The 23,324-nt window shown below is 32.9% G+C and overlaps 1 protein-coding gene, 1 long non-coding RNA gene and 1 other non-coding gene across 4 annotated transcripts; 2 read left to right on the forward strand and 1 right to left on the reverse strand.

Moving 5' to 3' along the window:
- The first annotated feature begins 267 nt into the window (after positions 1-267).
- On the forward strand, positions 268-424 carry MIR10424A (microRNA MIR10424a). The gene has a single exon (NR_161694.1). It is a non-coding gene; the product is annotated as a microRNA MIR10424a (primary transcript).
- A 2,367-nt stretch (positions 425-2,791) lies between these two features.
- LOC100790642 (uncharacterized) lies at positions 2,792-5,135 on the reverse strand. 2 transcript variants are annotated; one of them, XR_415118.4, is made up of 2 exons: positions 3,577-5,135; positions 2,792-3,465 (listed from the first exon to the last, which is right to left on the reverse strand). It is a non-coding gene; the product is annotated as an uncharacterized lncRNA (long non-coding RNA). The 2 variants fall into 2 exon arrangements; XR_001389166.3 differs by having other exon boundaries at positions 3,187-3,465; positions 4,481-5,135.
- Positions 5,136-8,671: 3,536 nt separating this feature from the next.
- Positions 8,672-23,301, forward strand: LOC100812423 (uncharacterized). The gene is made up of 14 exons (XM_006583438.4): positions 8,672-8,764; positions 8,893-9,218; positions 9,943-10,020; positions 11,258-11,415; positions 13,524-13,587; positions 15,545-15,612; positions 19,468-19,726; positions 19,912-20,046; positions 20,176-20,282; positions 20,357-20,407; positions 20,517-20,600; positions 21,466-21,629; positions 22,163-22,315; positions 22,835-23,301. The coding sequence occupies exons 2-13, from the start codon at positions 8,906-8,908 to the stop codon at positions 22,311-22,313; spliced, it is 1,632 nt and encodes a 543-aa protein (XP_006583501.1). The 5' UTR covers positions 8,672-8,764; positions 8,893-8,905; the 3' UTR covers positions 22,314-22,315; positions 22,835-23,301.
- The last annotated feature ends 23 nt before the right edge of the window (positions 23,302-23,324 follow it).

Here is a 23,324-nt window from a genome sequence, read left to right on the forward strand (position 1 = left end):
AGAATATGACAATTCTTGGATCACTTTGACACATTTTAAGACTCTTAGCAAAACATTAAATAAAATAAGATAATGTAATTACCAATTAAGTCATGAAAAAACTAATTGCATTTTATAAATCAACTTATAATTATTAGGCTCAAGAAGAAAAGACTAAAATATGGTTTTGATCCCTAATAAATATTCAAATTTTATATTTATTTCCTATTAAATTTTTTCTTTGCATTGAGTCCCTAATTAAACAACAATTTTATTTTTGGTCCATGACATTTTTTTTAGTCCTTGATAAAGTAGAGAATTTTATGTTTACTTCCTAATAATTTTTTCATTTGTTATAGACTTTTGAAAAAGATAATAAAAAATGACAAAAAATTATCAGGGAGCAAACAAAAATTTTCTAATTTATTAGGGACTAAAACAAGTACGAAGGACCAAATGGGTAATTAAGTTATAAGAGTTTAAAGTAAAGGGCATTTTCGTAAATGACTATATAACTTGTTTATAAATAGAATTTTAGTTTAATTATTTGGTGACTAATTGAAGTGTCTAATTATATGATGTAGAATAATTAAAATAAGTTAGAGTTGTATCACCCTGAAAAATTACAGCTCAAACTGACAGAGGAAACTTTGTGTTGTGTCATTTGTGCATGTATGAATTTAATTTTAGTAGTTATACATTTTAACAATAGAATTTCGTGCTATGCATACATATATGTATGTAATTGATTTAGTAAAACTTGAGAGAGAAATAGAAACTGTCTAAGCTAGATTTCTATTTGTACAAGAATTGCATTGTGCATTGCGTCGTAATGTAATTTGTCTATGTGTGAGTGGACTTTGTGCAAGATTCACTCTGAGTACACATATTCCAATGGAGGTTAGCACACTAATCTAGGAAGTTAACACACTAATCTAAAAGATTAGGATAAGATTTACCAATTTTAGTAAAAGTAATTTTTACCATTTTTGGCAAAACTCTACTTTATCCTTTTATAGTTAGTTTTGGAAAAGTGCAAGAAACCATATAAGGCATGGCTGAGCTCATGGAAAGCACCTCAAGGGCTGTCCAAGCTGCCTTAAGAAGATAAGGATTAGGCCTTGTAATTCCATTGGTCCAAGCATTTCACCTACAATAAGTGTTGTCTTTTAAAAGCCAAAGCCTAGGTCAGTTCTCCCATTTTGCTGAAGCTTTTGGAGAGACAGGAGACCATATTTTTCTTCTTCTTCCAAGTTTTACCAAGTGTTCTTGAGCCCTTCTTCCATCAAACTTAGGTAAGTGACCTCCGTTTTCAACTCTAAGCTTGACTTTTCACTTCATTTTCTTCCTTCTAAATTTTGTGGAGCCTACAAGAGGTAAAGGGGTCTCTCCAACGCTTGAACCATATGCTTGTTGTTGAACTTCCTTGAACATGTTGCTTTGAAATTTTCAAGCTTGTTGTCATGTCCTAAATCTATGTGCTGAGTTGTTTTCCTTGAGTTTTTTATGCCAAAAATGAGTTCTTTGCATGTTAAAATATAAAGTTAGCCTAAAATTTCATCCAAATCAAAGTTTCTTAACAAAAGTTACAAATAAAACAAGTTTAAGGACCTTTAGTAAAATGGAAATTTTGTCATAAATTTGGACTGAGAGTTACAATAGTATGTACTATTTTTATTAAAGTTTTGAACTCAAAAATGATTTTTTTAAGGTTTGAAAATGTAAAGTAGCATATAAAATTTGTGAAAATCTGACTCCTAGAGCACCAAGAGCACTAAAATAAGTCAGGAGCAAAACTTTGAAAAACCGAACGACAGAGTGATTTTAGACAATAGATAGCTTAACTTTGGAATTCATGCCTATGTATAAATCAACTTAGAATTATTTATTTTTAGGAACTGCTGATTTATTTTCTATTATAAGTGTGATAGTTACACGCTTAGGATGCGAGAGTGTTGTTTATTTAGATAACCACATGCAATTGTTACGTAGATTGTATGTTTTAATTTTGTTTTACTATTTCTTGTTGTTTGTGATGTTCGAGGAGCTGAGAACTCACCCCTACAACCAACAATTTCCAGGTACTAATGATCCCTATTACGCTGAGGTTTCTGCGGACTCAATGTAGCTCGCAAGGAGAGCGGATATGGCCTTGCACGAAGGTTATAGAGGACCAAGGTGACCATTGGGACATGTCACCTAAGGAGATGGAGGAGTGATGGGAACTACTGAGATAGTTGGAACCAACGTCTGAGGAGGAGAGTGATGATTCTCCCAATGAAACATCTTAGTTTTGTACTTCTAGTGTAATAAGTGGTTTGCTTTGGTCCTAGTTTCTTTACTATTTCGATATATTTTGAGATATTTTCTCCACAGACATGCATTTTATTATAACAAGGATGAAAAATATATTTTGTTTATCATCACACTATTATGGATTGTATTTGTATATTTTTTTGTAACACTAAAGTTTTATTTTATTCATGTATGAAAACTTAATTACTCTATATTTGCATTTATTTTAATTTGATGTAACTATTTAGCTTCTAACTATCACATTTTGTTTTTAAAAAATTATAGTAAGATGTTTTTATTATTTATAAGTAGCGGTAAAAAAAAAGTGACATGTATTTCTAAAATAACTTAAATCAAAGCATTTTCAAACAATATTTTCAGTTTAAAATTTGAGGTGTTACACCAAAAATAAAATTTTTTGCTTTATTAGGCAGCAAAAATGAATAAAAATTTTATTATGGAGTAAATACAAAATTTAAATATTTATTAGAGATCACAAATATACTTCAGCCAAAAGGAAATAAAAATCATCATTTGTATTGACTTTATTTTAACTATCACCGGACCACCACATTATATTTTCTACATGTTGAATCAGACCAACAATTGTTTTCTCAATGTGAGCTATTTGGGCTTTCCTCATCATAGATATTGCCACTATCCACTAGTTCACTACCGCTACAATGTTCAGAAAAATAGTTCATGAATAATATTAAATCATATATTGACTTACTTACTACCTATGTAATAGAGCCAAAGAGAAAAGCTAATCAGAGCCAAAGAGAAAAGTAGAAAACTAGCACTTCCAAATGTTGAAATTAATATAAACATGAAATGACTCTATAACAACTAATGATATTGTTTTCTGACTTTGCTAATTAACTGAGTTCTTGTTGTTTGTTTGAAGATATGTTCTAGTTGGCATATAAAAGCATAAAAGGACTTTAGAAACAAAATATGTTCTAGGCAACAATAATACAAATCCGCAAGCTCAACTATGAGATGAGCATCAACAAACAAAGAAAAGATAACCATACTTTATCTACAAGTGTAGAAGGGAAAGAGAATATCACTTCTTCAAGCTTTCTGGCATACTCTTGTCTAATCTATAAAATCAAATCTATTGTACTAGTGTTTAATATCAGACACATTGGTAACAACAATGGCAGTAGCATTACTCCTTTGGATAGCCTAAAATTCCAAAGTCAGAAACAAGTTAGAAAATAGCACAAAACTTCCTTTTCCAATTATATTACAATAAAAATTAAGAATACATGCATAAAAAAATAAATAGTACTCAACTATTCAGACTTTGTGAGTTGTGATGAGCAACCAAAAAATTTTATTAGCTACAAGTTTATGATTCATTCACAGAGAATGAACTTCCATGCCCTGCTTCTTGGCTGATTTTGAAATCCCCTTCCACATTTATGGTCTCATGATTTCCATTTACTTATATCAAGCATATTAAGTTATGTAAAATTACTTCAACAGAAAGTTAATAGCTGAAAAATAATGAACTAGTTTGTTCACATTTTATAGATAAACACTAAACAGTAAAGCTAATTTAACCAGATTTATCCATATACAATGACTATTTAACCCTATCTAGCCATGCAATGGGCTAGAAATCTAACATTAAATTTCTAATCCAAATCAAAATTTTCAACTAAGTATTGACTATTTTCCATTTATTCAATCCTTTTCTATTTCTAAATCATAAATCCTCATTCAAGTAACAAACGACACATCATATGGCTATTATATTAGTGTCAACTAGCCTTTCTTTATACGACAACAAGATTCAACAATAACAAACATAATAGCTTTTAACATCATATGCATATTATATTAGTGATTCCCGAATGAAAAAAAAATAAAATGCATGCATAATTGCAAGAAATGATTCATTCATGATCCCGTACCCAAACAACATTACACAAATAAGTCACTTCACATTCAATGAAACATGAAATCTAAAATAACTAGAATCATAGAAGTCTAATGTAATGCACAAGCATAAGCATAAACTTGAGAGCTACCAATTACCAATAACAATTCATTAATCAATCAATTAATTAATTAAGCAGCCAATTGAATTATTGAAGAAGCAGAGAAAAGAGAAAACATCTCAAATTGGATTATTTAATCTTTGAAATCAATTTGTTCACCTTCGAATAAGTGAAGTTAAAGAGCAAATTGATACCTAATATGAAATTCAAAGTAATAGCTAATAAGTCTTGACAACAAGCGTCAAATTCACACAAGCTTTTCTGCATAAAAAAGTAAAAGGAATGAAGATCAACAAGTAAATTGCAACAAGTAATCTCCAAAATCAAATGAAACAGTTAATTTGTGAAATCAATTCATTCCACTTCGATTAGCAAAAGAGAAAGACCAAATCGAGTGGCTGAAAGGTTAACAAGTAAAATGCAAAATGTAATCTCTGAAACCTAATGAAATTATTAATCTATCTCCGAAATCAGTTCCCTCTCCTTAGAGTAGAAGAAGATCAAACGCGCGAGAGTGGAACGAAGAAAGGTGGAGCAACGAAACAGAGGATCCAAACATGGAGAACATTGGGGGAGAAAACTAGCGCAGAGTCGCCTTTGGAGTTGTTTGAGAACGGAGGTGAGGTTGGAGGATAGGGTTTTGGTGTGGTAGTGATGTCGATGAGAGTGGTGATGGAGTCCTGCCTGGCAAGTTGCGGTGGAGGGAGATGGCGTAAGTTGCAGTGGAAGCGGTGGTGTTTGGCGGAGGGAGGAGGAGTAGTGGCTTAGGTTGTGGAAGGTTCTGAAAAAGAAAGACAAGCATGAGTGAGAGAGATTGAGAGAGTGTGTGCAATATGGAGGATTTAAATTAGAATAAAAGGTTTTACCTACATATACTGTTTGTAGGTAGAAGTTTCGCCTACACTAAATTGTATATGTCACTCTAAGTGTGTGTGGGTATAGGTAAATTTTTTTGTAGTGATGGTATAATCAATTTTTCACACATAGGAATATTGGATAATAGGTTTCTTAAAAGACGTTGCTTCTTCACAAGCAATTGCCAGTGCCATCATTTTTTACTTATAATCAAAGTAACTATATTTTCTTTGAGATTTTCTCAATATAATGAGACCAATCCAAAGAAATTCCCTTTTCAACTCTAGTAATTTTAATTTCAAGAATTAAATTTACTTCACTAAGGTCTTTCATGTCAAAATTTTCAAAAGCATAGTTTTAACATTTTTCATAACATAAATTATAGATAAAAAAAATTCATCCAAGTATAGACAAATAATAGAGAAAACATTACTATCTAATTTATAATATATATATATATATATATATATATATATATATATATATATATATATATATATATATATATATATATATACTTATCATGTCAAAATTCTCAAAAGCTTATTTTTGACATTTTTTCACAACATAAATTTAGAATTAAAAACAAGTCATCCACATATAAACAAATAATAGTGCAAACATTATTATCTAATTTATAATATATATGCAATTATCACTTTCATTAATTTTAAAATCATGCGAGGTAACTAAATTATCAAATTTCTCATGTCATTGTTGAGGTGCTTGTTTCAAGCCTTACAAGGATTTATTTAATTTGCATACTTTATTTCAATGATCAGAAACAACAAACCATTATGTTGATCCATATATAAATTTATTCTTTTGATTCACCATTTAAAAAAGTAATTTTTACATGCATTTGATGTATAACCATATCATGCACAAAAGTAATAGAGAACAACACGTGAATAGATGTAAGTCTAGATATAAGTGGATACATATATCTATGTATTTTCTTTGCCTATATCCTTTAGCTATTAATCTTCCTTAAACTTGTCGTTTGTTCTATTTGGTTTTAGTTTATTTTAAGAATCCATTTACATCCTATTATTTTGTATCCCGAAGGTAACGCTACTAATTCCCATGTTTTATTAGTCCATTTTGACACCAATAGATGTCAAAGCCTCCTAAATAAAGGAGGATCCTCCTCAACGTTATAAGTATAAAATTAGGACTAAAATCCTTAGGTACATGTACTTTTTTACTTCTTTAAGGTTCATTAAAAAAAACATTACTTTTTTACTTCTTTAAGGTTCATTAAAAAAAAAAACATTAGTAGAATCATGTGTATAAACAGGTGTATTATAAGTAGAACCCCCACTATTTTTCAATTTAAACGGAAAACATTCTTCATTAAAAACAAGGTCATTCAATTCAATAACAATTTTCTAATTTAAATAAAAAAAAATCTATAAGCTTTACTATTAACTGCATAGCCAATGAAAACAAATTCATACGCTGTACTTATTAATTTTTTTCATTTAGGATCTGGAATCCTAATACAAGCAAAATTAACTCGAGTTTGAAGATAGAATAAATTTGGTTTCTTGTTTTTTAACAATTCATAAGGAGAAATTTTACTATTTTATTTAGGCACTCTATTGATCATGTAACATACATTTAGCAAAATTTCACTCCAAAAAAATGATATAGCACCAGAATGAAGAAAAGAAACGACAGATTTAACAAAAGTATTGTTTTTTCTTCAACTTTACCATTCATTTCAGGAGAATGTGATTGATTTTCACATGAGTTGTTACTTGATAATTGTAAAAACTCATTAAAAAATTCAGAATCATATTTTGTTCCTCTATCAATTGAAAATCTCTTTAATTATTTTCTTATTTACTCGATTTTCTACTTTAAAAACAAATAATTTAAACATATCAAAAGCACCACTCTTATTTTTCATAAAATATACAAATGTAAAATTAGATCAATCATCAATAAAAGTGATAAAGAATCACTTTCCATTTGTAATTAACACTCCATCAAATTCACACATATCATTATATATATTGAATCAAGAGTTTTAGTTTCTCTACTTACGGACTTAGTAGGAGCTATAGTAATTTTAGCTTAACAAGAAAATTCACATATTTCTAATCCATTTGTAGATAATTTTGGAATTAGTTCTAAATTACTCATATTTTTAGTTGTTAAAAAGTGGGTTATAGATCTACCTACAAAATTGATCGATTTGTAAGATTAGAGTTGTTCGTTATTTATATAGTTTATTTCGATATTATCTTTAATCAAGTTGAGGCTTTAACATATGTCTTATCTTTTTCATGATTATTCGTCTTGTGAGACTTTTAACATATCTCCTTATCTGGGAATAACCATAATTTAGGTGTCTTTTTCAACATCTTCCCTTGTGCTCAAAGAGATAAGGTTGGTCCTTAGTAAGATTCGGTTGTTGGGGCATAACGATTCCTAAGGCAATAGTTTTTAGCCAAATGTCCAGACTTACAACAACTATAACAATTAAACTTACCATGAGGTGTTTATTTTTGCCCATTCTAATTACTAATATTTTTATCTTTTGGATTCAAGACAACAAAAGTGGATTTGACATTAGCAAGAATTTTCTTTTTTTAATCATATCTTTGGAATTCCTTCTCAATATACAATTGAGTAATCAAACTTTTCAAATATCTTTTTTTTTTTTGCTTTATACCTGAGAATGTTTTAGGAAAACTTTCCAACTAGCAGACAATATTAGTTACCATAGCTACTTAAAATTGTTCAAGTCATACATTTAGAGATTATTTCAATTAAGCAATCTTTTGGAGTAATGTAGTGCTTGATAGACATGGTAGAAAATAAGTGTCTCGAAATTGTTGTAGAGGTTGAAAAATGATTGTGAAACACAAATAGTAAATTAAGGCCGGAGTCACATATTAGATTATTTTCTTTAAGATGTTTTACAACTTTACTTGAATTATGTAACAATATATAACATCATTCAACACTTGCATTACACTTTAAAAAAATCTCAAATGATCATATATGTTAATTCGCCATCTGGTAACAAAATATACCGAGATATATCACAAAAATAACAATTAAATTTAGACTTTAATTTTCATCTGCGATCAATATAATTTTTTTTTTATATTTTCAACTAATTAAAAATTTCTTTAGGTATAATTTTTAAAATAGTCATTATAAAAATCAATAATTGTATTATATATAACAATTTCTGATTAGATGAATAATTGCATTGTTAGTAAATTTAAATTAAATTCTTTAATTAATTTATATATATTGTTACTGAAAAATATTTTTTCACAAACACCTAATAAACATCATTCTATTTATTCATATTTTCCGTTGACAATTTTATAATATTCATATGATTTAACAACAAGTTAAATTTCCACTGAATTTTAGCATAAAAATATTTTATACTCTATAAATTAAACTTTAAAAATAATTGTAGAGTCCACTTAAAAAAAATTAGAGTCTGAATAACTAAAAATACAAAAGTATCCTTCATTTTCCTTTTTAATTTTGAATTTATTAAAACATTTAATATTGTATGTAGCTACTAGTCGACAGTGGATTCTCCGTGACTCAGATCAGATCCCGTCTGAGAAGAACTCTGATCATTGCTGGTGAGATCCTTCTTCTCTGTTCCTCCAATTCCTTCCCACAAAACCCTAATTTTAATTTTCCATCGCAATTCCCTCTCCCCTTGTTGTTGAAAACCCATTATTACTCTTTTTTCCTCTCAAAAACTTAGAACCAAAAGCGCAATGCTATCTGGGAGATTCTCGTTTTTCGGAGGCGGCGGGGATTCCGGCGCGGTGGTGGATAACACCAATTCGTCACCATCAAAGTGTGGCGAAGAACAACTCGCTGTTGTTCAACCCACACTGAAGCTCGAGACCGATAGGCAGGTTTACAGGCCCGGCGATCCTGTGATTGTGACCATCCAGATCTCAAATCCCGCAAAGGGGTACTCGTTTCTGATGGAAAGACTCGGTTTTGAGATCAGGGGCATCGAGAAATTGGACACTCAGTGGTTCGCCACGCAGAAGCCGATGCCCGGCTCGAAACAAAAGAGAGGTTCGTCGCTGCAACAACTATCGTATTGGAATTTTATAGTTTTCACTGTATTACTTCCAAGAGTTTAAATTTTGTGAACTTTCAGCCTAATTTACACCATCAACTAATTAGAAATCATAGTTATATGACCTTTTTGAAGTAATTATTGTAAAAGTCGATAAATTTATCATACATGACGATTTATGATTGGATGCTAGTGTGGAAACCTTTCATAGTTTGTATGACCTTTGAAGTAGTTATTGTAAAAGTCGATAAATTTATCATTCATAGTGGTTTATGATTGGATGGCAGTGTGGAAACCTTTCATAGTCTGTATAACCTTTGAAGTAGTTATTGTAAAAGTCGATAAAATTTACTATTCATGGTGATTTATGATTGGATGACTGTGTATAAACCTTATATATCGTCGTGCATGCACTATTTACTCTTATTATTATTATCAAGGTAAAATACATTTTTGGTTTCTCAAAATATCTTAAAATTTAGTTTTAGTACCTGCAAAATTTTTATACGTTTTAGTACTTGCCAAAAGTGATGTGGTTTTCTTTTAGTCCTTCTTCAGGGATTAAAACCACGTGCTTTTATTAAAATGTAGAGACTAAAAATTGTATTAAATTTTTACAGGGAGTAAAACCGAATTTCAAGATATTTTGGGTGACCAAAGACATATTTTATGCTATTACTACTACTACTACTACTATAATATTGTTATTTATTATTTCAGGTGAGCATGCTTTTCTGGAGTGCTCAACACCGGTCCTAGTTGCAAACCAGATTGTTAATGCTGGAGCCAGCAAATCATGTATGCTAAGTTCTAAATTAAAGGATTCTGATTTTTTGGTTAACCTTCTTCCTGTTGGTTAGCTCATATATTTTCTCTTAGTATACTGAGTATGCTTGTGGAATTTTGAAATTCAAATTATTATGTTTATGTTAGTGGCTGAACATAAATGGATATTCCCCATTAGGCATTTTTAGGGGTTGTAAAAACTGTTCCATCTACCTTTTCTTGGGGAGTGCAATACAACACTGAAGTTATTTTGCTTTGCTTTTGGTTAGAGATAGCCTGTAGTTTGGTTTCACCCTATAATTTTTATTATAATTAGACCAAAACTTAAGATATTGTGATGACATATTTGTGTGTTCAAAGTTACTCTTCTCTTCCTTTCTTCAATTGTGAAGTTGGTTTTAATGGGTTATAAGACAGGACAACATCTGATGCTATTCCCCCACAAAACTTCCATGCCTTTAAAAGTGCTGATTGCAGCTAGTTAATAATATTATTATCATACATATAAAAATGAGTGAGGAATTGGGGATGGTGGGTCCAAATATACAAAATATGAGAGGGTGGGGGGTGGAATATAAATTTTTTATTTACATGTAATTTTTTCAAAGTGCGGCTGCAACTGGCAGGAGTTATGATCTTTGGTTTTGAGTTGCTGATGTAACTATGAGTTAAATGTTTATACTTGGTTTGTTTCACAATTATAAATAGAGATTTTGAAGTTTGAATTTTACCAAAATGAAGTACGTGGTAGATTTGTTGGAGTCAGGACTTGGGAGATATGAACTGAAATATGCGAACATGATTTTGTGGCCTGGTAAATTAGCAGACAATAGGTGGGACTTTTTGATCTTGGGCTATTTTGGGACTAATTTCATTAATGAAATCATGTTAATCTTATCTGGGAGAGGTCTTTCTCACGTTATTAAGACTTAGCTGGGGTAATTGATATGAAAAGATGTTAACCATTGATGTGACACAGAAACTGATGGATAGATGTGTTGAAATTGGACAAGTGAGCAATTTGATCCAGAACTATTGATTAGAGTTAAATAATCAATTCTCTATTTTTTGTGGGGGTTTTTTAAAATGTTCATTCTAATTTTATTCTCTAAGACAACAAAAAAGTAAAATAATTTTTTCCAGTTTGCCAGTATACTTGCTTGGTGATTGCTAATTTGAATGCTTTAGAAGTGATCTCTATATTTTATTTTGATTTAAGAAGGCTGATTATGTTGAGAGTTAATTGCAGATGTGGTGCGAACGCAGCTGCCTAGCATTATTCCACCATCTTACAAGGGTTCAAGCATTCGCTATCTGTACTATATTAAAAGTGCATTAACCGGAGAGTGGATAATATATGAAAATGGGCAATCTCGTGCGGAGATCAAAAATGATGTCACAGATTTGGTTGGTTGTGCAGTGACTTGCTCTGATTTATGCTGAAAAGTATTTGCTTCATGTTATTTTCATGCTATGTTTTTGGAGATGTAATACAAAAGACAGTCATGAACCTTTACCTAGCAACTTGAGCTCTTGGGAGAGTTGGTTCATGACATGGTATTAGAGCCCCTGTGACTTAAGGCCCATTTGTTTGAACTTTCCCTGTTTATTTTTTGAAGTCCTTTTTAAATTAAAAAAATGTTTAAAGAACTTGTAATAATTATGCAAGGTTTATTTTTTTTGGAAAAAAGAAGTCAATAAAAGCCGTTTTAGTACTTTTCTCAAAAGCTAAAAGAAGTTAGCTTCTTAACAAAAGGTCCTAAAAATAGCTATAACATGTAATCATTTTTTCCCCTTTTATTTTTTAAACTAAGTGGTATAGAGTTCAATCATTGTTGCTCCTGTTTTAACAAATGTAGAATTATTGCATGAGGTTGGTAGAACTGTGCAGTATCTGAGCTTCAACTCCAAAGGGCTGTTGCATGAGCCATGAGGGCACTTGTTAGATATGTAATGTAAAAAACCATTCTTGTGCCTTCATCTAACACTGTAAACTTTTAGGAGAGTTGTATTATGACAAGCTATAATGGTGATATATCTTTGTTTTTGTTTGTCTTGTTCTCAAAATGTGCTATGCTTTTTATTTTTATTTAAGTAATCTTTTAACTTATATTAGGGAGCTAATAATTGAAGAAAGGGTAGCTAAATCTTCTTGTTTGAAATGCTTGGTTTGCAATCTTTTTAAGGAATTCTGTGGCAGTAATGTGGCATCTTAAGGCACATGCATCTAAGCTGAGTGAAACAGTTGTCTAGAGAAGGTGATCATGCTAATTGCTTATTTCTGTTTTACTGGTAATAAGAAGGCTGGTAAGTGGTAGAAAAGCAGGAAAAATTCTCTTAGGTGATGAATAAGTAGTTTTAAGAGCACTTTCATAGAGTTTTGTGGGGTCCTACTTTTGTATTATCGACTTATAGTAATTTCTAGGGCTGTTCCTTATTTGTCTGGTATACTTGGTTTACTATGGATGTCTATATTTTCAAGTGAGCTGAATACTAAATGTCCTTATTCATCCTTATGAATGTTATAGTCATTCATTCTTATCTTTCTCTATTTAAAAGGCCATATCGGCACAGGGCACATACTTATTTATTATCATTGAGGATAGAATAAGAATTCAATCATGCACAATAGTGCACTGTAGAGGAGAGGCCTGAGTCTGTTTCAGGGTGCCCATTGTGTTTTGTTGTGCCTGTGATTGTTGCTGCTATGTTGGAAATGTCATGGCCATTGAAGGTATTATATTGAAACAGGAAAAAAAATCCATAGTACCCCCCATGTTCTGTGCTTTCCTATCGTTCATTTTACTTTTTCATGATTTTCCCTCTACTTTTGGCATTGGAAAACATTTATGGGGTTTGAAACCCTGCATTTTCAGCAGAGAGCACTTACAAGATGACCTTTGTTTCAAACCAAGCTTGGTGTTTTTCCTTTACACCCATTGCTGATCCATGGGTCTCTGTTCACCAACGTCTCCTTTCCTGCCCTCTTTGTTCCAACTGCTTACCACGGCTCATCCATGAGTCTCTGTTTATGCAAGATTCTGTTCAATTTTTTTAGTTTCTGTGTTGTGTTCGTCAGACTCACAGACCCTCTTTGTTCAATTTTTGCTTGTGTTGTGTTCTTCACAGTTACACACAAACACACACACACACACACACACACACACTGTTTTGTCCTTTTTTACACCATCTTCCTTTTTGATGATGATTGTGTTTAGTTATTACTTTTGATTAGTAATTATGACTGTCTTTAATTTTAGATAATTCTTTAGTTTTGAGCTCTTATGTGTGTGTATTATAAATTATTTGTCTTATACGTATAACCTTTGGTATAGTGGCTCTCACTTTCTTTTATCCTGCTTTAATGTTTTTGGGGTTGGCTTATCTGTGTCATTATCTGGGTTGGATAACAATGATGTGTACTTTCATTATTGGAGATTTTTATTTCAACCTTTTAACATGTACTGGTTTGCCTATTTATAGAATTTTAAGTTTGTTAACTTCCATTTCTGCAGGAAGTTCGTATTCCATTACAATTATGGATAAACCAGAAAAGTAGTGCCTTTCCAATGGATGATGGTTAGTTTGGTTGTTAACTTTCTTTCTATTTTATGTCTGTTGTAAACCTGTTGTAATGGTTTCTGGCTTCTTCCATAGAGGCCTACATAGATTTTTTGGTTATAAAGGACTAAAGGAGTATGTGAAGATGTTCTTTTGTACAAAGTAAAATGCTTTCCGTTTAAAAGAAAAAAATACTTATTCTTTTAAAATTTTGAATGCTGATGTGGAACAAATATAGCTTATGCTATAGATGGATATATGGAAGATTTAGGTCCTGTTCGGAATGGTTTCTCATTTTTAGTTTTGAAATTTTTAAAAATCAAAATCAGTTTTAGTTTTGAGTTTCAGTTTATTCTTTGTTTTTAGTTTTTAAAAAGATGTTACTAAATAAAATGAGTCAACTATCTTATCTCGCTCTATTATGAAATAATGGCTGTGGCATAGGTAGTGGCGTGGTAGTGGCGTTAGTGACGATGGTGGTGGGGTGGAATAATGGCAGCGACGATGGTGGCAGTGGCGGTGAGGGTAGTAGCAGGGGAATGGTGATGAATATGCTTTAAAACCCAGACTGATTCGGTCGGTTAGACCATTTGACCATGACTTGAAGGTCAGGTCCGGTCAAGTTGCCTATCAGATCAATCATGCATTGAACCCGTTGCAACCTGGTACGATCTGGCTGGGTGTGCGGTTAAACTGGTGACCCACTATCCCAGGCTGAGTCATGCCCAAAGGAGGAAACACGTTGGGTCATGCGGGTCAATTAAAGTTGGGTATAAAATTTTTAATGTTTTTTAATAAAGACTAGGTCATGTGGGTCAATTAGTGACCCACTGGTTCGACCGTTGATCTAGTGACCAAATGCCTTGACTGTGTCAATCATTGTTTCGATTTTTTAAAATTATGGGTGGTGGTGAGGTGGAATAGTGGTAACGGCAGCGACAATGATGATGGAGGCAGTAGAATGGTGGCGGTAGTAGAGGTGGAATGGTGGTGGTGGCAGTTGTGCTGGCGGTGGTACGATAGCAATGGTGGAATGGTGGTGGTGGTGGCGACAACGGTGGAGGGATGGAATAGTGGTAGTGGCGGGCGCGCAATAACGACGATGGAGGCGGCAAAATGGTTGTGGCGACAATGGTGGTGGTGGCGGAGGCGGCAAAGGCAAGGTGCGGTGGTGGTGGAATGGAGGCAATAGTGGTGGAGGTGGCGGTGATGGAATGGTGGTGGCGGTGGCGGTGGAGGCAGCAACGGCAGGGTGTGATGGGGGTGGTGGCAGTGGCTGGTTGTGGTGGAATGGTGGCAGTAGAGGCGGCAGTGGTGGTGGCGGGGACAGCGGAGGTGGTGGTACAGTGATGGTGGTTAGAATGTATTTTTTAAAACTAAAAACCAAATTCACAAAATCTTTTTTTTTATTTATTTTGATAATGAATATAAAATTGTTTTGAAATTGAGTTAAAAACCCATTTAGCTCTATTTTTGCCAAACATATTTTGTTTTGAAAATTGCACTTGAAAACTGAAAATTAGAAACTTCTAGCCACCCCAAGCGGGGCTTTAGTTTTTCTTATAGGCTTTGCAGCTCTTTTTTGCTGCTTTTTAGCCTTAGATTCTGAAATTTGTTGCTTATGTTTACATGATGACCTAAGAAGTTATTATGTGAAACCAATGAAATTATAAATATATGTTGTATCAAGTTGTCCTTCTCTTTGGTCTGAGTCCATGACATTGTCATTTATTCAAATTCAACCTGACAATTTGCAACACAAAAAGAATGATCAGTCTGGTAAGCAAACTTTGATAGAACCTGATATCATTGGGGAATTTACTTGTTTATTAAAATTGATTGCATATATCACCATTAAGTTTCTTATTCTTTTGCACCTATACATTTTTATTTCATATAGCATCAAAAAGTTTTAGTCATCTTAATTTTTGTTGAACATTATAAGTAATATATCCATGTGTTTATATGTTTTCAGATATTGTTCCCTTAACTACTGTACAATTGGATATATTTTGGAAAGAGATGGATGGAGATGCTGATTGGGTATGCTATTGGTGATATTTTGTAATTGGGTAAACTAAACTTATCTGTGTTTTGGCCTATATTCGATTGCTATCTATTGTTTTAAGAATGCCTTTATTTGTTTTTAATTTTAAAATCTTCTTTCTTTGCAAAATGTGAAATCGCTTGAAAATTACATTTTAAAATGGATTTAGAATTGTAGATGGGATTTTGGTTGAAATCTCACAATGATCTTTCATTCTAAAGTAATATGAAATCTGCTAATTTTTAGAAGTTTAGATGCTGTCCTTTCCCAGTTTCCCATCTTCTATTTATACATGTTATATACCCTTCATTATTGTAGCTAACAAACTGTTGATTATAATTTATAACTAACTAAACTAGCTAATGGGTTTTCTAACAATATTCAACTGTCAAGGGGATCTAGCTCTGTTGATTGAGCAGGGTGCGTGAGTTATTGTAAACCCCTTGACACTATCTTCGATCCTCACAGATAAAAAAAATACTCAACTAAATAATGGGTTAACTAATAATACTCCCCCTCTATACAATATGATAGCTGCAAACAAAGTTCCATTGGGGGTCCTACTGATTGAAGCATGATGATCAAGTCAACCCTACCACAGTAGCCCTTAAATAGCCTCAAAATGCTGCACCAGGCTGATCAGCCACCAATATGCTTCTCCTTCAAATTGTTGGTATCTCCGTGCATTCATTCTTGAATTCTTCAAGAACTTGCTTCTTCACCATTTGGATTAGTCACCTACTTCTATGGTGGAATATAAGTCGAAGGGCTAAGAAGGAGCTGTAAATGGGTTATCTAACAGAGCTCAACTAACTAATGACTTATCTACATAATATCATGTAAAATAATGGTATTCGCTCTCATTGCAAAAATAAGATGAATTTCACTCTTATTTAAACTGAATATAGATGGATTTCCAGCCATGATCCTTGGAAGAAATCCCATAAAATTAGGGATTTGTGCTTCTTATAAATCAGGGAATTAAACTAAATATAGCTGGATTTCCAGCCATGATCATAGGCAGATATCCCATAAAATCAGGGATGTCTGCTTCTAGTAAATAAGGAAAATCTGTTACTGTTTATTAGGAAATAGACTAAAAACAGAATTATCCTAAAATAACAACTATTCCTAAGTAATTGCAATAGTATCGTCTCCTTTTATACATACCATATAAATAAGATTCAAGATTCAGAATATCATGACATACATCATATGCAGCACAACAAAATGAAAAACTTGGTGGAAATGAAATTGTTACATGACAAAAGCACCCCTACCTTATTTTATTTTATCATCATTAAGAACTGCCTGCACCAATGGAGGAAAAGATGATAGAAAATCAGTTGAAGTGGTTTGGATATGTGCAAAGAGCATTGGAGGTACTGCTGGTGAGGAGAGTAGATTGCATGTTTTTAGCCCAGTGAAAAGAAGTAGAGGGAAACCGAGAAGGACATTGGAGGAAATTGTGAAGAGGAATCTTGTGGTAAATAATATTCCTGAGAATTTGGTCTCTAACTGAGCCCAATGGAATCGTGGAATTCATGTTGCTGACCCCACTTGTTAAGTTTATGGCTTTTATTGTTGTTGTATCATTAAAAGCTGCTTAAAGTTTGAACAGACCCAACCTGTGATTTTTTTTTATTTGGAAATTTTAAATGATTGTGTCCTCTCCATATCTGCTCCATATCTTACCACCGTTGAAAAATTAATTTTTATAGGAGATGTCATGTTAGACAAGTGGCCTCAGATATCTTAAGAAGGGGGGGTTGAATTAAGATATTCCAAACTACTTCCCTAATTAAAAATCTATTTCACTTTCTATTCAAGTTATAAATTCCCTTAACAATGAACTTCTTAAATATTGATTCAAATAAAACAATTTGAATATGAATATAAAGCAATAATAAACAAAGGAGTTTAAGGGAAAAGAAAGTGCAAACTCAGATTTATACTGGTTCGGCCACACTCTTGTGCCTACGTCCAGTCCCCAAGCAACCCGCTTGAGAGTTCCACTATCTTGTAAATTCCTTTTACAAGTTCTAAACACACAAGGACAATCCTTCCTTTGTGTTTAGAATTCTTTTACAACAAGAGACCCTCGGTCTCTTAATCCCTTAGAGATTTAGAAGAAGAAGAAGAATGAATCTCTCTAGAAAGAGATAGATTTTACAGATTGAGCACTCAAATAATTCCTTAATGAATTGCAATTGAATTGGTCAAGGAATTCTTAAGAGGATAAAATGATTTTGCTCTTTGAGAGGATAAACACTTGTTGTTCTGAAAAACTCTGAGCAAATTCGTGTTATAAGTCACATATATATAGACCATTGGTGGTCATGAAAAAAACCTTTGAGAAGTTGTGACTCTTAGAAAGATTTTTTCTGAAAATCTTGTCTGGTAATCGATTACAGGATTTGTGTAATCGATTACAACTTTTAAAATTTGAATTAAAACGTTTATTAACTGCTGGTAATCGATTACCAAAATTGTGTAATCGATTACACAGTCTAAAATTTGAATTCAAATTTTTAGTAGCTGTTGTAAAGCATATTTGGCCATTGGTAATCGATTACATCCTCTGGTAATCGATTACATCCTCTGGTAATCGATTACATCCTCTGGTAATCGATTACCAGAGAGTAAGTCCTTTGAAAAACACTTTTTAATTTAAATTACTTGGCCAAACCTTTTGCTAATTCAATTAGGAATTCCCTTCCTAATATACTAGTGATCTTCTTGATGTTGTGACTTGTATTCTTGAAGTATTGTCTTGAATTTAAACTTGAAAAGCCCATTTGCATTAATTGCATCATATCATCATGATCATCATCAAAACACCAAAGGCATTTGCATCTACATGTCAGACATGTTTGGATCTATGTTGGACACTTTTGTGGTGGACATGCCTCTGATACACAGACATAGCACCAAAATGATGTGACCTGGCTTCACAAGGGGCTAATTAGAAGCTAACTTACTGAGTAATGATGAATAGCTAACTTGTAGCCTTATCACCAGATAATCAACATAGTTACATAATTACAATTGACCAAGTGCAAAGTATAAAATACGGATAGAAACTTGAGATATTTTTAAACCCTATACAAATATAATAACCTGCCACATAACTTCTAAGGGCTTGCCGGCTTGGGGGCATTGTTATTTCCATTTGTACATGTTAAAGACACTTTTAATGTGAGGAGAGTTTAAAGTGAGGTGTGCCTTTCCTTGAAACTCCTAACCTTGTTCAAGGTCTTTAATTAGCTTGGTTCTGATATTCAGTTAATCTGTTGATTTCATAAAGATATTGATCCATTTAAGAAAAAATTGGTTTTAGAAGATTTTGGTGATGCAGAACTTCCTGGTTAGTTTTGATCTTAAGAACACTTGCTGTAGGTGTTTTTATTTATCTTGAAATTGTATTTTTGTATTTTATGTGTTTAAGGGCTAATCTTATTTTATTCTTTCATTTTGCTGCTTTGCATTTGGAATGTGGTTTGTTTGCATTTTTGTGTAAGAGTAGGCAGTAGGCATGTTCATAACACTTGGAGAAGCTGTTGACTACTTTAATAGTTTTCGGAAGGAAAATTGTTTGTAGGGGCAGGGTGTCTTTACCCGCTTTTGTTTTGGTATTCTTCTTTTCCCTGTTGTATTTGATTTGATATCATCCTTAGTTATACTCTATTCAACCCCCCTCTTGGGAATCTAAATCTATTTCTTATTCTCCCCATTCCATTGTCCAATGAATTCAATGCTGGTTAAACAGTACAAAGATTTTGGCATTTCACTTATTCCATGCTGTTCTTTTTCTTGTATTCTAGATATAAAATGAAATCAATTTTTTACAGATTAGAGCAAATGATATGTATGATGGAGTTGAGGATGGCTATGACAGCTCAAGAGATGACATCTCATCAGTTTCTTCTTATAACCCCATGAGAGAGAGTCTACACAGAGGCTTTGGAAGTTCACTGTCATTGCGATCTTCTTCTGCAAGATCATTGTCCAGGGATGCTTCTACTTTAGAAGGTTTCCGAACAAGTTTATCTTCAAATATGGCACTTCCTAGGCTGTCTGTTGCTGAAGTGTTGTCTGATTCTGGTGCTGGTGGGCATATTAAACTATACCTTGTTGTCAGTTTATGTGTGAAACTGCTCATTTTTTCTTGTAGAAATATATTTCTGAAACAGTATCTAGTTGTGTTGGTTTATTAGTGTCTGATTGATAGGAGTCATCTTTTACTTTTTGCTTTGAAATCAAGTATTTGCTATGCTAATTCATTTAGAAAACAGATGTCTTGTCAACCCAGAAGTCATTTGCGATTGTCTCCCCAAATGAGCAACAGAAGCTGCGAAAGACATTTTCTGCAGAAGATGATGTGGGAGTATCCTCTTCACCTGAAGCTGGGGCTGTAGAATCTTTATCATGTAAATTGATGCATTTTCTTCTCTTCTAAAATGATTTTATGTGCTTCAGACGCATTGGATATTGTACTCCAAAATTTCAAAAAAGTTTACATTCCATGTAAGCTAATTTTATGCAGACATTTTCTGCAGCAGAAGGCTTTATTAGAGGAAGGTCTTATAATATCCGACTTGATGATCAAGTTTTGCTTAAATTTTCCCCTAGAAATTCCGACTCAACTTATTACTTCAGTGATATGGTAAGGATAATCAAGAAGAGTTTGATACATGGTGTACATTAGAGGTCTATTCACCAGCAATTTTCTTGTTACAGATAGGTGGCACTCTCACTTTCTTTCATGAAGGAGCTAGGAGATGCCTTGAGGTGATTGCCCTTGTCGTCTGTTGAGAGTTAAACTAATAGTTAACAAATCATTTATTGCGGTTGATACTCTGGAAGTGAATTTATTATGGTAGTTATTATAATTTTTCAGATCTCAATAACATTGGAAACTTCGGAAACTATAAATCGGCGATTTGTCCACCCTTCTAGAAGGAATTCACCTACAATCACAAAGGTATTTTCTATTGCTTTTAGCTCTCGCTACTCCTTTTAAACTGTTACTGATTGGTTGAATAAAAAACCTAGCACCCATTAAATCCATTTAGTTTAAGGCCTTTTTTATTGGTTCTCCTAAAGTTTGCTTTGGTCTTAATATACCTCTTTTCATCAGACTATCTTTGATTTTATTCACTTCTCACTAGAGCCTCCATTGGTCTAAACCTTTCCTGACCACCTTGGTGATTTTGTATCATCTTCTCTTTGATAGATGCTGTTCCGACTTTCTCCTAAGTACATTTGTTCCTACTGATATCGTTCTTGTATGTCTATTGATCTACCTCAACATTCTTATCTGCTACTCTTATTTGTTTTTGTTCCTTTTGGCGCTTTACTTCCCAGCCTTTGCTACCATAGAGCATTGCTAGTCTTGTGGCTGTTGATACTTGATAGAGTTTTGCTTCAAGTTTTATAGGTACTGTGGCCACAAATTACACTTGAAGCATTTCCCTGTTTCATCCTATACTTGGTTTGTATATCTAGTGCAGTGTTTCAATATAGCCACACTAAGCTATGCAGCAATTGATATATAGCCTTAAAAACCCCTTGTCACAAATATCTATAATGTTATTTAGAATTAATGATGTAGATTTGGTTTACTGGTGAGTGGTGCCTTTTGATTAACCAAATGCATGATTATTCAAGGGCCAATCTCTGATTTACCTTTTTAAAGAATTGCTTTTAAAGTGTCTGTCTGCAATACTCTAGAGAGAAAAAGAAATGGGATCATTATCTAACTAGAGAAAATTGATGAGCATATATGTATTTCAATATATTATATTGAATTCTGATTCTGACAATTGTGGTCTCAACTGTGCTTTTAGGTTCAGAGTGATCATCATGAGGTTGTTGCAGATTTGGTGCAGACAAGCTTTCTTTTTTCTATCCCCATGGATGGTCCAATGTCCTTCTCAACTCAACATGTATCTGTGCAGTGGGTTCTCCGCTTTGAATTTTTCACAACTCCAAAGCATGTAGATTGGAAAAAGTATGAGTTCCACCCTTGACCACCTCTTCTACCCTTATTCAGCTCCGCCTGCTTTTTGGTTGATCTTACATGAGAGCAACTCATTCTACACTCCACACATGCCATCTTTGGCTGCACCCTACCCATTTTCTAATTGATAACCCAACGATTGTTTACTTTTTAAGTTTTTTTTTTCAATTTTTTATTCTTAGACTTTATCCATGACATACATGCACCTTCTTTTGCTGGGACCAACCCCCCCCTCATACACACACACACACACATATATATCTATTGAAGGCATGGCCAAAGATCAGCCTTTAGTTTTCATTGACATTTATCCTACACAACACAAACCCTAATTCTTGTGATATTATATTGAATAATATCTTTGAATTTGGTTTTTAACCAAGTCCAATGATGTCATGTGATCCATGTAGTGGACCTTGCCTAGTGGCACAAGCTATTGTTGTACTACAAATGAAGAAAATAGGTTTCATGGAATCCTTAAGTGGCATTGGTCATTTAAATTTGTACGATTTTTTGAACCACAGGTATGAGCATCCTCTTCTAATTGAGGGAAGGGAAAAAACGGAATGGGTTCTTCCAATTACTGTACATGCTCCACCACCAAGAGGAGCTCCTGCTTCTGGCACAAGAAGTGAGAAACTTTTCTCTTTGGATCCTATGTGGGTACACAATTGAAGGTATTATGAATCTTTGATTTACATATTGAATTAGCTCCACTAACTGTACATGTTAATTAGTGTTGAATATATGAAAACATCATATCGATACTTAGTGTATCTTAGATTATCCTTTGGTTTCACTATTTTCCATTATCTCTCAGGATTGGTTACTATTTTTTCTAATCTCCTGATTAGTTTCCTTAATTAAATAGGATCATGATTAGTATAAATGAAGGTTAATATTCCATCTTATACACATAAGTACTTTTTAAAACATTACATAGAATTAAGTCAACATAAATCTCTTAATATTTAGTCTCTGTTCTTTTCTTTTCCACCCACTTCCTAAAACCCTACAGTTCCAATAATTAGCACCGTTATTATGTCAATTGTTGATCAATTCTTGAGTTCCAATTCCCCAATCCATTAAACATCATCCTATATACTTTCTTTTGTTTTTTATTTGGTTATCACTTGATTGCCATTGTGATTGATATTTAATCCGAACTGGTTTTGATTTTGATTTGTTTTCTGCAGTTAAATTAAACTGAAGCTGAAATGTATGGAACCGACCATTGTAGCCTTTTGAAAACCCGAAGCTTCAGTTCCTTAATGTACAAAATATTCACAAAATAGCAGCCATTGAAATGTCAGAATGATCATTTGTGGCGTATCAGAATTCGGTCAATTTGTCGTAATCGGTTAACTGAAATTTGGCAGAGGTCTTTTGAGTACACAGTATTTCTTCTCATTTCATGTTTTCTTGGTGCCGGGTGATTTATGATTCATAGTTCATCCAGTTAATTGATTTTGTTTTATTTTTTATTACTCAAAAAGGGTTTTTAGTAGATTGTATGAATCTGTTCTGTTTTGGCTACTAAATCATTAATTAGAGAGAGTTGTATAAGTTGGTATCTTAGATTTGATGATTTCAGTCTCTTGGACGTCTTGGATCAACTATGTTAACTTTGTACACTTATTAATTTCTTTTACATTTTTTTGCATTCTTTTGTGATGTTAATGTAAT

This window comes from Glycine max, chromosome 7, assembly GCF_000004515.6.
Source record: "Glycine max cultivar Williams 82 chromosome 7, Glycine_max_v4.0, whole genome shotgun sequence".
Lineage (NCBI taxonomy): Eukaryota > Viridiplantae > Streptophyta > Magnoliopsida > Fabales > Fabaceae > Glycine > Glycine max.